This window comes from Ahaetulla prasina, chromosome 1, assembly GCF_028640845.1.
Source record: "Ahaetulla prasina isolate Xishuangbanna chromosome 1, ASM2864084v1, whole genome shotgun sequence".
NCBI lineage: Eukaryota > Metazoa > Chordata > Lepidosauria > Squamata > Colubridae > Ahaetulla > Ahaetulla prasina.
This window is the reverse complement of record NC_080539.1, coordinates 370,223,210-370,239,557: the sequence shown is the minus strand read 5'-3', so window position 1 is coordinate 370,239,557 and position 16,348 is coordinate 370,223,210. Positions and strand designations below refer to the sequence as shown.

At 48.3% G+C, this 16,348-nt stretch overlaps 1 protein-coding gene across 1 annotated transcript in view; it reads right to left on the bottom strand.

Annotated features, from left to right (window-relative positions):
• The window catches only part of CELF5 (CUGBP Elav-like family member 5), a 113,446-nt gene extending 108,012 nt beyond the window's left edge, over positions 1-5,434 (bottom strand). Inside the window, exon 1 of the mRNA XM_058163574.1 lies at positions 5,290-5,434. Within this exon, the coding sequence (XP_058019557.1) occupies positions 5,290-5,434 (145 nt within the window). The remainder of the gene's footprint in view (positions 1-5,289) is intronic.
• Positions 5,435-16,348: the final 10,914 nt, after the last annotated feature.

The window sequence follows — 16,348 nt, the reverse complement described above, 5'->3', positions numbered from 1 at the left end:
GAAAGGCCTGGAGACTGAAACGTACCAAGAGCAGTTGCAAGCATTGGGTATGGCTATCTAGAGAAAAGAAGGACTAGGGGTGACATGATAGCAGTCTACCAGTGTTTGAGGGGCTGCCCCAAAGAAAAGGGAGTCAAATTATTTTCCAAAGGACCTGAAGGCAGGACAAGAAGCAACGGATGGAAACTAATCAAGGAGAGAAGCAACTTAGAACTGAGGAGAAATTTCTTGACAATGAGAACCATTAACCAGTGGAACAGCTTGCATCCAGAAATTATGGATGCTCCATAAGTGGAGCTTTTTAAGAAGAGACTGGACCGCTACCTGTGTGAAATGGTAGGGTCTTCTGCTTGAACAGGGGGTTGGACTAGAGCAGGGGTCTCCAACTTTGGTTCCTAAGACTTGTGGACTTCAACTCCCAGAGACTCTGGGAGTTGAAGTCCACAAGTCTTAAAGGGACCAAGGTTGGAGACCCCTGGACTAGAAGACCTCCAAGGTGTTGTGACCACAACACAAGGTTCTTTCCAGATTCTATTCTATTCTATTCTATTCCATTCCATTCCATTCCATTCCATTCCATTCCATTCCATTCCATTCCATTCCATTCCATTCCATTCCATTCTTCACTGCCCAACAGTTGATATTCAATGGGCTCAGTCTTTGATTTATGACTAGGAGCACCTTTAAGCCATTCAGGGTGACCAGCCTCTTGCAGGTGAGAAGTTGGCCAGAAGGCCATCTTCAGGTGCCCCATTGCTGGGGAATTTCCAAGAAAAAGATTGGACATTCATTTGTCCAGGATAGTGTGAGGACTCGTGCCTTGGGAAGAGGGTTGGACTAGAAGACCTCCAAGGCCGTTTCTAGTCCTAAGGCTCTAGGGGCGAGTTCCAGGTGTAGGGGTAAGTTCCAGGTGTTGGGGTGGTTCTTTGGTGCCACCCCAACATCTGGAACTTAAGGCATAAGGAACTTAAAGAGGGAGCCAGCAGACTTCATAAGGGAATCTGGGTTCCCCATTGACTTTACTTGTCAGAGGTTCGCAAAAGGGGATCATGTGACCTTGGGACCCTGCAACCGTCCTACATGTGTGATCACGTGACTGTAGGAATGCTGCAATGGACGTAAGTGTGAAAAACAGTCATAGGTCACTTTTCTTCAGTGCTAGTGGTAACTTCAAACAATCACTAAATGAACTGTTGTAAGTCGACGTCTACCTATGTGGTTTTCAAAGGCTTTTCAAAGAACATGGGATGTACTCTCACTTTGAAAATGAGTTTTACTTGTAATTCATTGGACTCTAGAAAGAGTGGAGAGACGAGCAACCAAGATGATTAGGGGACTGGAGGCTAAAACATATGAAGAACGGTTGCAGGAACTGGGTATGTCTAGTTTAATGAAAAGCAGGACTAGGGGAGACATGATAGCAGGGTTCCAATATCTCAGGGGTTACCACAAAGAAGAGGGAGTCGGCCTGTTCTCCAAAGCACCTGAGGGTAGAACAAGAAGCAATGGGTGGAAACTAATCAAGGAGAGAAGCAACTTAGAACTAAGGAGAAATTTCCTGACAGTTAAAACAGTCAATAAGTGGAACAACTTGCCTGCAGAAGTTGTGAATGCTCCAACACTGGAAATTTTTAAGAAAATGTTGGATAATCATTTGTCTGAAATGGTGTAGGGTTTCCTGCCTGGGCAGGGGGTTGGACTAGAAGACCTCCAAGGCCGTTTCTAGTCCTAAGGCTCTAGGGGCGAGTTCCAGGTGTAGGGGTAAGTTCCAGGTGTTGGGGTGGTTCTTTGGTGCCACCCCAACATATGAAACTTAAGGCATAAGGAACTTAAAGAGGGAGTCAGCAGACTTCATAAGGGAATCTGGGTTCCCCATTGACTTTACTTGTCAGAGGTTTGCAAAAGGGGATCATGTGACCTTGGGACCTTGCAACCGTCCTACATGTGTGATCACGTGACTGTGGGGATGCTGCAATGGACGTAAGTGTGAAAAACAGTCATAGGTCACTTTTCTTCAGTGCTAGTGGTAACTTCGAACAATCACTAAATGAACTGTTGTAAGTCGACGTCTACCTGTGTGGTTTTCAAAGGCTTTTCAAAGAATGTGGGATGTGCTCTCACTTTGAAAATGAGTTTTACTTGTAATTCATTGGACTCTAGAAAGAGTGGAGAGACGAGCAACGAAGATGATTAGGGGACTGGAGGCTAAAACATATGAAGAATGGTTGCAGGAACTGGGTATGTCTAGTTTAATGAAAAGAAGGACTAGGGGAGACATGATAGCAGTGTTCTAATATCTCAGGGGCTGCCCCAAAGAAGAAGGAGTCGGGCTGTTCTCCAAAGCACCTGAGGGTAGAACAAGAAGCAATGGGTGGAAACTGATCAAAGAAAGAAGCAACTTAGAACTAAGGAGAAATTTCCTGACAGTTAGAACAATTAATCAACAACTTGCCTGCAGAAGTTGTGAATGCTCCAACACTGGAAATTTTTAAGAAAATGTTGGATAACCATTTGTCTGAAATGGTGTAGGGTTTCCTGCCTGGGCAGGGGGTTGGACTAGAAGACCTCCAAGGTCCCTTCCAACTCTGTTGTTGTTATTATTATTATTATTGTCGTTGTTGTTGTTGTTATTATTATTATTATTATTTTATTTACACAAAATGACAGTATACACAGCAAACAAGAGAACTATGCTGGATTTCGTATCACAGATCACTGGTCAAACACTTCCCAAGCGTTTAGGACTGTGTGATGTATCGGCGGATTATGCGAGCAGATCCCAGTAAGGTGGCCTTCTGCAGCTGACCAATGGTGATCTTGTCAGCGCCAATTGCTTTTAAGTGCTTGCCTAGGTCTTTAGGCACAGCTCCCAGTGTGCCGAGTACCACTGGAACCACCTGCACTGGTTTATGCCAGATTCTCTGCAATTTGCTTCTCAAATCTTGATATCTGTGTCTTTTTCAAGTTGTTTCTCATCGATTCTGCTATCACCAGGTATAGCAATGTCGACTATCCACACTTTTTTATTATTATTTTTATTTTTATTATTATTATTATTATTATTATTATTATTATTATTATTATTATTATTATTATTATTATTATTATTATTATTATTATTATTATTATTATTATATAATACAAAACACCACTCAAGAAAAGATTTGTGTTTTTCTAAAATAAACGAATATGTAGTGTTCCTCTTTTGTTTGCGTGTTGATGACACACCAACCAAATCAAGTTAGGCATTTTCTAATTTCTTTTTTGTGGACAAGCCAAGCCCAAAAAGTTGCCTTAAGACCTGAATCTCCATTAGGATTTTGTTTTCTTAAAGCTGATTTTAAAAAAAAAAAAGCACTTGTATTTAGCTCAGATCAACTAGGTTAAGCGACCAAAATCCCTTTTCCAAATTTGCGTTTGTTTCCTGAATGCGAAAATATTTTTTAAATGCAACCACATTCCCTCTGCTTTCACAGGCCTTCCAGGTTTTTTTGTAATTTTGTAATTTTTTATTATTATTATTATTATTATTATTATTATTATTATTATTATTATTATTATTATTATTATTACTTTTAAAAACACATTGAAATACAGGAGAGAGTTGGAAGGGAGTGGCCCGCAGAGTGGGAAAAACACATAAAATGAGACAGGTTGGCAGCAGTGATGGGGCGAAAGGAAGATGAGAGATGGAATTTGGATGCAGGGATTAAAAAATAATAATGTGAAGATGACCAAAGAGGTTGAGACAGAAGCAGTGGTGGGATTCAGCCAGTTCGCACCACTTCGGGAGAACCGGTTGTTAACTTTCTGAGCAGGTTGGCGAACTGGTTGTTGGAACAAATCATTAGGGCAGAGAACCGGTTGTTAAATTACTTGAATCCCACCACTGGACAGAAGTGTTGTGAGAAAGGCCTCTGGATAACAACAGAATAACAGAATTCAAAGGGACCTTGGAGGTCTTCTAATCCAACCCTCTGCTCAAGCAGGAAACCCTATAGATTTCAGACAAATGGTTGTCCAATCTCTTCTTAAAAAACTTCCGGTGATGGAACACCAACAACCTCTGAAGGCAAGTCATCCCACTGGTTAATTGTTCTCACTGTCAGGAAATTTCTCTTTACTTCTAGAATGGATCGCTTCTTGATTACTTTCCATCCGCTTTGGAGAATAAGTTGAAACCCCCCCCCTCTACTTTGTGGCAGCCCCTTAGATATTGGAAGACTGCTATCATGTCACACCCACACCCACACACACACCAGTCCTTCTCTTCCTTAGACTAGACATACCAATTTCCTGCCACTATTCCTCCTTAGTTCTAGGTTGCTTCTCTCCTTGATTATTCATCCATTGCTTCTTGTCCTGCCTTCAGGTGCTTGAGTCCCTCTCCTTTATAAACCTCCACAAGGAGATGGTTATGGGGAGAGAAAGAAGGAAGCTTAGCTGATATGAGATCTAGGGCCCTCTTTCGTTTTCAATTTCATTTGCAGACAGTAGAATAGCCCAGCTGATACCAGACACAGGGCCTTCCCAGATTCTGAAAATCATGGTGTGTGTGGGAAATAGAGTATCAGGCCTGGAGTCCAGAGTTTGTGTGTGTGTGTGTGTGTCTTCGTGTGAGTGGGCTTGGACTCTGACTATGTCATGGTGCAACCCCAAGAGCTGACCACGGGGTAGGGGAAAACCTGAAATAAAATGGCTGGAAAGAGAAGGGGGTGGTTGTTTGGTTGCAGGAAAAGTGGATAGGACAGTTGGGCAGACAGCAAAAAAAAAGGAGAAGGTGGGAAGGTGTGTGTTTGTGTGTGAGGGAGGAAAACGCACATGTGCGGGTGTGTGCACAGATGTGTGTTGAGCGCAAGCCGGGGCGGCCAGAATGAAAGGAAGGAACGGTTGGGAGAACGAATCGAGAGGAAATGAGAAATGTGAAAGGGAGGGTGACAAAAAAAGATGGAGAAACACCCAGGAGATGCTAAAAAAAGGGATGCAGGAAACCCAACTGAAGAGGGGGAAGCGAGGGGTGGGGTGGGGGTTGGGCAGAGAGCACCGGGAGGCGGAGAATGCCTGCTCTCCAACCTGGGGCTCCTCCCCTCCCCCCCCCAATTGTCTCGGACTACAGCTCCCATCCTAATATGGGCTTTGTAGTCCATCCCGTTTCATGGGACAGATTTGGGGAGCAAAGGCCGGGCGGAAAGGTAGGAAATCCAGGCGGGGTGGAAGAGGAGAGGGCCGACCTGGGGAGGAGGAGGGGGGGGTGAAAGAGATGTGTGGGGGGGATGCCCGTCGCCTTACCTTTGTGCATGCCGGTGTAGCGGTCCTTGAGCACGGTGAGCTCGTAGATCTGGCCGAACTGCTCGAAGAGGGGCTTGAGATCCCTCTCCTCCAGGTTGCGGGGGATCTGGCCCACGAACAGCTTGATGGCATCCAGATCCTTCATGCCCTCCGGGTCGGCGCCGCCGCTCATGGGGGAGGCGCGGGGAGGCTGCTGCTGGGGCTGCGCCGGCCGCCTGGGCTCGCTGGCCGGCAGTCTGGCCATGCCCCGGGTCCCGACGCGGCCGGGCGGGCGGGCGCCACACGGGAGGAGGAGGATGCTGCGGGCGGCGCGGAGACGGGAGCTGCGGGCGGCGACCAGAGATGCAGAGGGAGGCGAAGTGGCGCTCGCAGCATCAGGACCACAAAAGGCGGACGCTCCGCAGCGACGCCGCCTGGACGGACGCGGAACTGCAGCGCCGCCGCGCGAGAAATGGGGCTGGGTGGGGGGGGGGGGAGAGAAAGAGGGAACGGGGAGGAGGAGGAGGGGGTTCCCCGGGGTCGCAAAAGAAGCAGCCCCCACCCCCGCGACGTTCACACGACCGGCCGGGCTTGGTTGGGGTGTGCGGAGGGTATTGAGAGCCCGCGGGATGGGGGGGAAAGGGGAGGGGAGGGAGACAGACAGCTGTTCCCGCGGATCGGCAGCGGGTGAAAGCTGTTGAAAGAGTCGCAGCCCGGTAAAGCACGGAGGGGGCACGTTTGGGGGCGACTCCAAACACTTCCGGGTGGTAAAAGGCGAGAGAGAAGAAGGGAGGGAGGGAGAGAGAGAGAAAGAGAAAGGGAGGGAGGAGAGGAGAAAGGGGAGAGGAGGAGGAGAGAGGAAGGGATGGGGGAGAGAGAAGGGAGATTGGGGAGAGAGAGAAAGGGAGGGAGGGAGGAAGAGGGAAAGGGGAGAGGAGGAGGGAGGGAGAGAAAAGGGGAAGGGAGGAGAGAAAGGAAGGAAGGGATGGGGAGAGAGAAAGGGAGAGGGAGAGAGAGAAAGGGCGGGAGGGAGAGGGGAAGGGAGAGGAAGGAGAGAGGGAGGAAGGAGGAGAGAGAGAGGGAGAGAGGAGAAAGGGGAGAGGAGGGAGAGAGAGAGAAAGGAAGGGATGGGGAGAGAGAAAGGAGGGAGGGAGAGGAGAAAGGGGAGAGGGAGGAGGAGAGAGAAAGGAGGGATGGGGAGAGAGAAGGAGAGGAGGAGACAGAGAAAGGGAGAAAGGGAGGAGGGAGGGGATAGAGGAAGGAGAGAGAGAGAAAGGAAGGAGAGAGAGGGAGAGAGGAGGAGAAGGAGAGGGAGGGGATAGAGGAAGGAGGAGAGAGAGAGAGAAAGGGAGGGAGAGGGAGGGAGAGACAGAGAAAGGAAGGGATGGGGAAGAGAGAGAAGGGGAAAGGGGGAAAGAGAGAAAGGAAGGGAGAGAGAGGGAGGGAGGATGGGGAGAGGGAGGGAGAGGGAGAGAGGGAGGAGGAGGGAGGAGGAGAGAAAGGGAGGAGGGAGGGAGAAAGGGAGGAGAAGGAGGGAGGGAGGATGGGGAGAGGGAGGGAGAGGGAGAGGGAGGAAGGGAGGCAGAGAGAGAAAGGGAGGGAAGGGGAAAGAGAGAGGGAGAGATAATCATTGCAATGTAATGGAAGGAAGGAAGGAAATGGGAGGGAGGGAAGAGAGGAAGGGAGGAAAGGGAAGGAAGGAAATGGGAGAGGAACAAATGAAATGGGAAGGAGGGAAGGGAGGGACGGAGGGAGGGACGGAAGGAAGGAAGGGAAGGAAGGAAGGAAGGAAGGAAGAAGGAGGGAAGAAAGGGAAGGAAATGGGAGAGGAACAAATGAAATGGGAAGGGAGGGAGGGAAGGAGGGAAGGAAGAAGGAAATGGGAGGGAGGGAGGAGAAGGAGGGAGGAAAGGGAAGGAAATGGGAGAGGAAAAAATGAAATGGGAAGGAGGGAAGGAAGGAAGGGAGGGAGGGAAGAAGGAAGGAAGGAGAAAGAGGGAGGAAAGGGGAAGAAGGAAATGGGAGAGGAACAAATGAAATGGGAAGGGAGGGAGGGAGGGAAGGAGGGAAGGAAGAAGGAAATGGGAGGGAGGAGAGGGTGGGATGAAAGGGAAGGAAATGGGAGAGGAACAAATGAAATGGGAAGGAGGGAAGGAAGGAAGGAAGGAAGGAAGGAAGGTGAAGAAGGAAATGGGAGAGGAACAAATGAAATGGGAAGGAAGGGAGGGAGGGAGGGAAGGAGGGAAGGAAGAAGGAAATGGGAGGGAGAAGAGGGTGGGAGGAAAGGGAAGGAAATGGGAGAGGAACAAATGAAATGGGAAGGGAGGGAGGGAGGAAATGGGAGAGAGGGAGGAAAGGGAAGGAAGGAAATGGGAGAGGAACAAATGAAATGGGAAGGAGGGAAGGAAGGGAGGAAGGAAATGGGAAGGAGGGAGGGAAGGAGGGAGAAGGAGAACGAGAGAAAGACAGGTAGGAAGGCAGGCACAAAATGGGAAGGAAGGAAATAGGAGAGAGGAAGGAAATGGGAAGGAGAGAGGGAGGGAGGAAGAAATAAGGAGAAGAGAGAAAGGCAGGTGGGCAGGAAGGAGAGAGAGAGAGAGAGAGAAGAAAATGACGCAAGGACTGAGCAGCTCCCCTGGAGAAGACGCCAGCATTCGGGGTTTCACACATGAAACCCCTCCACCCTCTTCTAGCGTCATAAGAGAGAGAGTTGTGGGGGGGGAGATCCGTCTTCCTCAGCCGGGCTTCCCACCTCAGGTTCTTTTCACTCGACCTGATCTCTGTACTCTGTGGCACCCCAAGCCAACACCTTGGTTTGTGGGGGCAGCTCCAAAAAAACCTGTGAAAATGGCCGAGATCACACGCCAGGGGTTTCTCCTCCCTCTTTGGCACTGAAGTCATTCTCTGAAGAAAAAAAAATAAAAATTCCACACCCCGAGAAGAAAGGGTGTGAAAGGGTGAGATTTTTGCTGTTGTGACTTCAAGGGCCCAGTGCTGCCACCTGTGCTGTTGAAATTCTATAGCAGGGGTCTCCAACCTTGGCAACTTTCAGACTTGTGGACTTTAACTCCCAGCTTTGCTGGCTGAGGAATTCTGGGAGTTGAAGTCCACAAGTCTGAAAGTTGCCAAGGTTGGAGACCCCTGCTCTATAGGAGGCCACTGGGTGTGATTGTGGTCAGTGGTGGGTTTAAAAGATTTTTACTACCGGTTCGGCGTGGCTTTGTGGGTGCGGTTTGACTTTGTGGGCATGGCTTTGTGGGCATGGCAGGGGAAGGATACTGTAAAATCTCCATTCCCTCCCCACTCCAAGGGAAGGTTACTCCAAAATCCCCATTTCCTCCCAATCAGCTGGGATTTGGGAGGCAGAGAGTAGATGGGGGTGGGGCCAGTCAGAATTTTTACTACCGGTTATCCAAACTACTCAAAATTTCCGCTACCGGTTCTCCAGAACTGGTCAGAACCTGCTGAAACCCACCACTGATTGTGGTCCATCCGTTTTGAGTCGGGCACCATCTAAACCTTGGTGATAACCCAGCAGTGTATCTGAACACTGGCTTGACTAGGTGATGCTCTTAAGGTCTTCTTGGAGGGTCTGGGGGCTGCATGAGTCTGGATCATAATCCGGAAAAGACTGTTGTGTCTGCGCCCCCCTGAGCCGGGGCCCCTGCCAGAAAGTGACTCGGAAAGTGACGGGGAAGGGCCGTCAGGACTTACCTCGGGAGCACCAGCTTCCCTGGCTCAGCTCCAGGAGCCAGAGGCAGGCCAGCTGGAAGAGATAACAAGGCCTCCGTCCCCTGACTCTTTCCCCCCCCTGGGCACACCTCCAGACCCAGCTGATGGCAATCAGGCCTGGCTGGACCCTAGGTTTCGTAGGCAGGAGAGGCGGGAACAACAGAAGCAGGGGTGGGGCAGGCCTAGGAAGTGCTGAGTCATGGAGTCATACCCCACAGGATATAAAAGCAGCAAGGGCTCCTACTCTCTGGAACGAACTTCCCCCTGGTTTACGCCAAATACCTGACCTTCGGACCTTTCGCCGCGAATTGAAAACATATTTGTTTATTCACACGGGGCTAGCTTAAGCTTTTTAAATTGTTTAGTTTTTAAATTTTAAATTCTATTTATGTTTTAAATTGGGGTTTTTAGATTTTAAATATTTTAATTTTTCGGCCAATTGTGTAATAAGTTTCTTAATCTAGTTTTTAAATTGTATATTGTGTATGTTTTTTAGCCTGGCTGTACACCGCCCTGAGTCCTTCGGGAGAAGGGCAGTCTAGAAATTCAATTAATAATAATAATAATAATAATAATAATAATAATAATAATAATAATAATAATCATCATCATCATCATCATCTTTAGATGCCCCTCCCCCTTTAGATCTGATAGTTGTAATGTTCCCTTTGGGGCCAGTGCGTCATTTGGGAGACATTTTGGATCCAAGGAGCAGGTGACAACTTGTGCCCCGGGACTTCTTTGCACAAATCCAGTTCAGAGCCAGTTTGCTCTAGTGATGAAGTGCTGGCCTAGAAACCAAGAGATGGTGAATTCTAGCTCCATCTCAGGCACGAAAGCCAGATGGGTGACAACCACAGGAGACAGTGAGTTTTAGTTCTGCCTTAGCCATGAAAGATGATTGGGTAACGCTAGGCCAATCACCAGGAGACCGGGAGTTCTAGTCCCACTTTAGGCATGAACGCCAGCTGGGTGACTTGGCCAATCACGGGGAGAAGTGAATTCTAGTCCTACCTGTCAGGAAATTTCTCCTTAGCTCTCAGTTGCTTCTCTCCTTGATTAATTTCCACCCATTGCTTCTTGTCCTGCCTTCAGCTGCTTTGGAAGTATAGTTTGACTCCCCGTTCTTTGTGGCAGCCGCTGAGATATCATAAGACTGCTATCATGTCTCCCCTAGTCCTTCTTTTCATAAGACTAGACCTACCCAGTTCCTGCAACCGTTCTTCATATGTTTTAGCCTCCAGTCCCCTAATCATCTGTGTTGCACTTCTCTGCACTCTTTCTAGAGTCTCAGCATCTTTTTTACATCGTGGCGACCAAAACTGAATGCAATATTCCAAGTTTGGCCTTACCAAGGCCTTATAAAGTGGTATTAACACGTCACGTGATCTTGATTCTGTCCTTCTGTTTATGCAGCCTAGACTTGTGTTGGCTATTTTGGCAGCTGCACCACACTGCTGGCTCATATTTAAGTGATCATCCACTAGGACAGTTTAACAGATTAACAGAATTAGAAGGGACCTAATAGGTCATCTAGTCCAACCCCCCCTCCCCAAGCAGGAGCCCCTACACCATTTCTGACAAATGGCAGTCCAATCTTTTCTTGAAAGCCTCCAGTGATGAAGCTCCCACAACTTCCGAAGGCAACTTCTGTTCCATTGGTTGATTGTTCTCACTGTCAGAAAATTTCTCCTTATTTTCAGGTTGAATCTCTCCTTGGTCAGTTTCCATCCATTATTCCTTCTCTGGACTTCAGGTGCTTTGGAAAATAGCTTGACCCCCCCCACACACTCCTTTCGGTGGCAACCCCTCAAATATTGGAAGACTGCTATCATGTCTCCCCTGGTCCTTCTCTTCACTAGAGTAGCCAGGCCCAGTTCCTGCAACCGTTCATTGTATGTTTTAGCCTCCAGTCTCCTAATCATCTTGGTTGCTCTTCTCTGCACTCTTTCTAGAGTCTCAACATCTTTTTTATAGTGTGGTGACCAAAACTGGATGCAGTACTCTAGGTGGGGTCTTACTAAGGCTTTATAGAATGGTATTAATACCTCACTTGATCTTGATTGTATCCCTCTGTTAATGCAGTTTAGGATTGCATTGGCTTTTTTGGCTGCCGCTGTACACTGCTAGCTCATAGTTACCTGGTTGTCCCCTAAGACTCCAAGATCCCTCTCACAGTCACTGTATTAAGTTTGGTTTCACCCAGTTTATATGGGTACTTTCTGTTTTTCTTACCTAAGTGTAAGACTTTACTTTTCTCTACACTGAATTTCATTTTGTTAAATAGGGCCCAGGGTTCAAGTCTGTAGAGACCCATCTGGATCTTGAGCCTATCTTCTAGGGTGTTAGCTATTCCTGCCAGTTTAGTATCATCTGCAAATTTGGTAAATTCCCCTTCTATTCCCTCATCTAATCCCCCTCACAGTTACTGCTATTGAGCGAGGTACCACATACGCTGTACCTGTGCATTTTATTTTTTTGGCCTAAATGTAGAACCTTACTTTTTTCACCACTGAATTTCATTTTGTTAGATAGCGCCCAATGTTCAAGTCTGTCAAGATCTTTCTGTATCTTGAGCCTATCTTCCGGAGTGTTGGCTATTCCTGCCAGCTTGGTGTCATCTGCAAATTTGATGAGTTCCCCATCTATCCCCTCGTCCAAGTCATTGATGAAAATGTTGAAGAGTACTGGGCCTAAAACAGAGCCTTGGGGTTGTTGCTGTTTGTGGGGATAATAGGAGAAGAAAGGAATATTAGATATGTTCGCCACTTTTAATTATTTATAAAAATGATAAGGGCAGAAAAATAATGAAATAATAAAATAAAATACATTTCTGCAATTCTGATAATGTTACTGAGCTCTGTGTTCTAGGTATTTATTTAATTTATTTATTTAATCATATTTATATACCGCCCTATCTCCCGAGGGACTCAGGAGGTACATAATTATGCAGGTGGTCCTCAACTTACGACCACAATTGAAGCCCAAATTTCCATTGCTAAGCAAGACAGCTGCTAAGTGAATTTTGCCTGATTGTACGATGTTTCTTGCCACAGAATCACTGCAGTTAAGTTAGAAACACGTTTGTTAAGTGAATTCAGCTTCCCCGTTGTTTTTGTTTATCACATGACCCCGGGACACTGCAACCGTCATAAATATGAGTTGCCAAGTGTCTGACTTTTGATCATGTCCCCATGGGGATGCTGCAACAGTTGTGAGTGTGAAAAACGGTTGTCACTTTTTTTCAGTGTCGTTGTTAACTTTGAATGATGGGGGGAACCAATGGTTGTAAGTCAAGGACTAACTGTATAATGGGAATATCTCAGGGGTTGCCACAAAGAAGAGGGAGTCAAGCTATTCTCCAAAGCACCTGAGGGTAGAACAAGAAGCAATGGGTGGAAACTAATCAAGGAGAGAAGCAACCTAGAACTAAGGAGAAATTTCCTGACAGTTAGAACAATTAATCAGTGGAACGACTTGCCTGCAGAAGTTGTGAATGCTCCAACACTGGAAGTTTTTAAGAAGAGATTGGATAACCATTTGTCTGAAATGGTGTAGGGTTTCCTGCCTGGGCAGGGGGTTGGACTAGAAGACCTCCAAGGTCCCTTCCAACTCTGTTATTTTTTTCTATTTTAAGAGTTGGGAGACAAAGGCAGAAATTATAATCCTAGAACTTTCTTAGGAATGGCGGGTGCATTTTTGCTGAAAAGCCATTTCTTTTAGCACACCGTGTGCGGGAAACCGGCTGCTATTTATTTAACGTTATCAAACAGCCAATAAATTAACACGAAAATACAAATATATGCAACATAACAAATGTAATACTTGGAATATTCAACGCCCAAGGCAGAATTGAAATCCCGAAATAGACCATGGTGCCACATTTGTTGTTCACCCAGCAATAGGAAGTTGCACTCCCAAGCATTTTGCATGTGTTGTAATAAGGGAGGATGCAAAACTGGGGAAATGCAGGTAGTCCTCGACTTACAACGGTTCATTTAGTGACCAGAGTTATAACGGTACTGAAAAAAGTGACTTAGGAACATTTTTTTTTACAGCATCCCCCATTAGAGTTGGTATTCAGCCGGTTCGCCAGAACCGGTAGCGGAAATCGTGGGTGGGCCTATCCACCCGCCCCAGCTCTATGCCATCCTGTTCAGGCATATTTTTGAGGCTGGGCACATGCACGGAAGGCAGGGGGTAACACACTGGGGGGTAACACACTGGACTTGATTTTCATCTCGGGACAGTGGCTAAATGATCTGGAGTTAGGGGAGTTACTATTTAAACCCTTGTCATGATCAGATCATTTGCTCCTTCAGCTAGACTTTCGAACCGCTGCACCGCACCGCAGGGAGACGGAACCAGTTCGATGGTTCCGTCCCAGGCGCCTGATGGACCCAGAGAGGTTCCTGACGGAGCTTGGGCCGTTTCCGAGGGAATTAGCCCATGGCTCGGCTGAGGAACTGGTCGCCGCCTGGGAAGAGGTGGCGGCTGGGGCTTTAGACCGTGTCGTGCCTTTGCGGCCTCTGACCCGGCGACGAACTTGACCAGCTCCTTGGTATAACGAAGAGCTGAGAGAGATGAAGCACCGGAAAACACGCCTAGAGAGCGCCTGGAGGTCCAGTTGCTCCGAACCCGACCGAACACTAGCGAGGTCGCATATTCAGACCTACCTAGTGGCGATTAGAGCGGCGAAACATAATTATTTTTCCGCTCCCATCGCATCGGCAGATAATCGCCCAGCCACCCTGTTTAGGGTGACTCGTTCCCTGCTTACGCAGGAGGCTCGGGAGGACCCCTTGCAGGGGCATGCTGAGGATTTTGTACAGTATCTGTCTGATAAAATCGCTCGGATTTGGGACGGACTGGACACTGATTGGAAAAATCCGGGTGGGTTGGCAGGGACGAGTCTTGAGAGTTTTATCTGGGCTGAGTTTGATCCTGTGACTCCCAATGACATGGACAGGCTGTTGGATAGGCTGAATCCCACCACATGTTTATTGGACCCGTGTCCCTCCTGGATGGTACTGGCCACACAGGAGGTTACACGAGACTGGCTCCTAGGAGTTACCAAAGCTTCTTTGTTGGGAGGCATTTTCCCCACCGCCTTGAAAGAGGCGGTGGTGAGGCCCCTCCTCAAGAAGCCCTCCCTGGACCCAGCTGTATTAGCGAACTACCGTCCAGTCTACAACCTTTGCTTTTTGGCAAAGGTTGTTGAGAGTGTGGTGGCATATCAGCTTCCTCAGCACCTGGAGGAAACTGTTTATCTGGACCCGTTCCAGTCCGGTTTCAGACCCGGGTACAGCACCGAGACGGCTTTGGTCACGTTGGTGGATGACCTCTGGAGGACTCGGGACAGGGGATGTTCCTCTGTCCTGGTCCTGTTAGATCTCTCGGCGGCTTTTGATACCATCGACCATGGTATCCTGTTGCGGCGGTTGGAGGGATTGGGGGTGGGAGGCACCGTTTATTGGTGGTTCTCCTCCTATCTCTCTGACTGTTCGCAGACGGTGTTGGCAGGGGGGCAGAGGTCAACCCCGAGGCACCTCACTTGTGGGGTGCCACAGGGGTCGATTCTCTCGCCTCTCCTGTTCAAAATCTATATGAAGCTGCTGGGCGAGGTTATCCGTGGTTTCGGGGTAGATTATCATCTGTACGCTGATGATATGCAGCTGTACATTTCCACCCCGAACCACCCCAACAAAGCCGTCGAGGTGATGGGCCGGTGTCTTGAGGCCTTGCGGGTCTGGATGGGGAGGAACAGGCTCCAGCTCAACCCTTCCAAGACAGAGTGGCTGTGGGTGCCGGCGTCCCGGTACAGTCAGCTTACGCCATCGCTGACTGTGGGGGGGGGGGAGGAATACTGACCCCCAGGGGAAGGGTGCACAACTTAGGCGTGCTCCTGAACGATCGGCTGTCCTCAGATGAACACTTGACAGCCGTCGCCAGGGGAGCATTTTATCAGGTTCACCTGATTCGCCAGTTGCGCCCCTTCCTTGATCGGGACTCCTTACGCACGGTCACTCATGCTCTTGTCACTTCCCGCCTGGATTATTGCAATGCTCTCTACATGGGGCTCCCCTTGAAGAGCACCAGGAGGCCCCAACTAGTCCAGAATGCGGCCGCGCGGGTGACAGAGGGGGCACTGCATTGCTCCCATATAACACCCATCCTGCGCGGCCTGCACTGGCTGCCGGTAGCCCTCCGGGTGCAATTCAAGGTGCTGGTTACCACCTTTAAAGCGCTCCATGGCTTAGGACCGGGGTATTTGCGAGACCGCCTTCTGCCACCGATTGCCTCCCAACGACCTGTGCGCTCCCACAGAGCGGGCCTCCTCAGGGTGCCGTTGACCAAACAATGTAGGTTGGCGGCCCCCAGGGGGAGGGCCTTCTCTGTGGCGGCACCAGCCCTATGGAACGAGCTACCTCCGGGGTTACGCCAACTCCCCGACCTCCGGGCCTTCAAACATGAACTGAAGACTTTATTATTTCACTGAGCGGGACTAGCCTAAGAACATATTTTAGTGAAATTTTAATGGGTTTTAATCGGTCTTTGACCGTTTTAGTTATTCGGCCACTAAATATTTGCTTTTAATTGTTTTTAAATAGTGTTTATTTATTATATTTATATTATAGTGTTATGTGTATTTTAATATTGGCTGTACATTGCCCTGAGTCCTTCGGGAGATGGTGCGGTATAGAAATGTAATTATAATAATAATAATAATATAATAACCGAAGGCGTGCACGCACAAAGCAATCGTGCATGCACGTGGCGAGCCTGTAGTAACATAATTTGAAACCAGGGGTGAAATGCTCCCGGTTCGGACCGGATCGTACGATCCGCTAGTGATGGGGGCAGGTAGTTCAGAGAAGCGGTAGCAAAAATCTCTCCCCCCCCCACTGCCCACGCCTTGCTGTTCCTCTTCTCTGTCCCTGAAGCTCTCGGTGGTGATATAGCTGCAAACGGCCTTAAATGACTGCCACGGCGCTTCAAAGGGCCGCACTACAACTGATCAGTGCTGTAGGTGGCTAGTAGACAGGTGCCTCTATTTTGAAAGAAGGTAGACCAGCGCGCTCCCAAAAAAAGGCAATTAGTAGACCGATGCCTCTATTTTTTTTTTAATTCAAAAAGTTTTAGAAAAAAAAATTTCCTCTCCCCTTTCCCCCCAACCCCCCTCCCTTCAGTAATACCCTCCCCTCTCCCCCCTGACTTCCCGGAACAAGCACAAGGTATAGTTAAAAATAAAACAAACATATGCTAAGAAAATTTTTCCCCAAAACTATTATACCAATTTTCCCTCTCTAGCTCTGACTTCCTCCTAACATAACCAAAATCCTTCAAA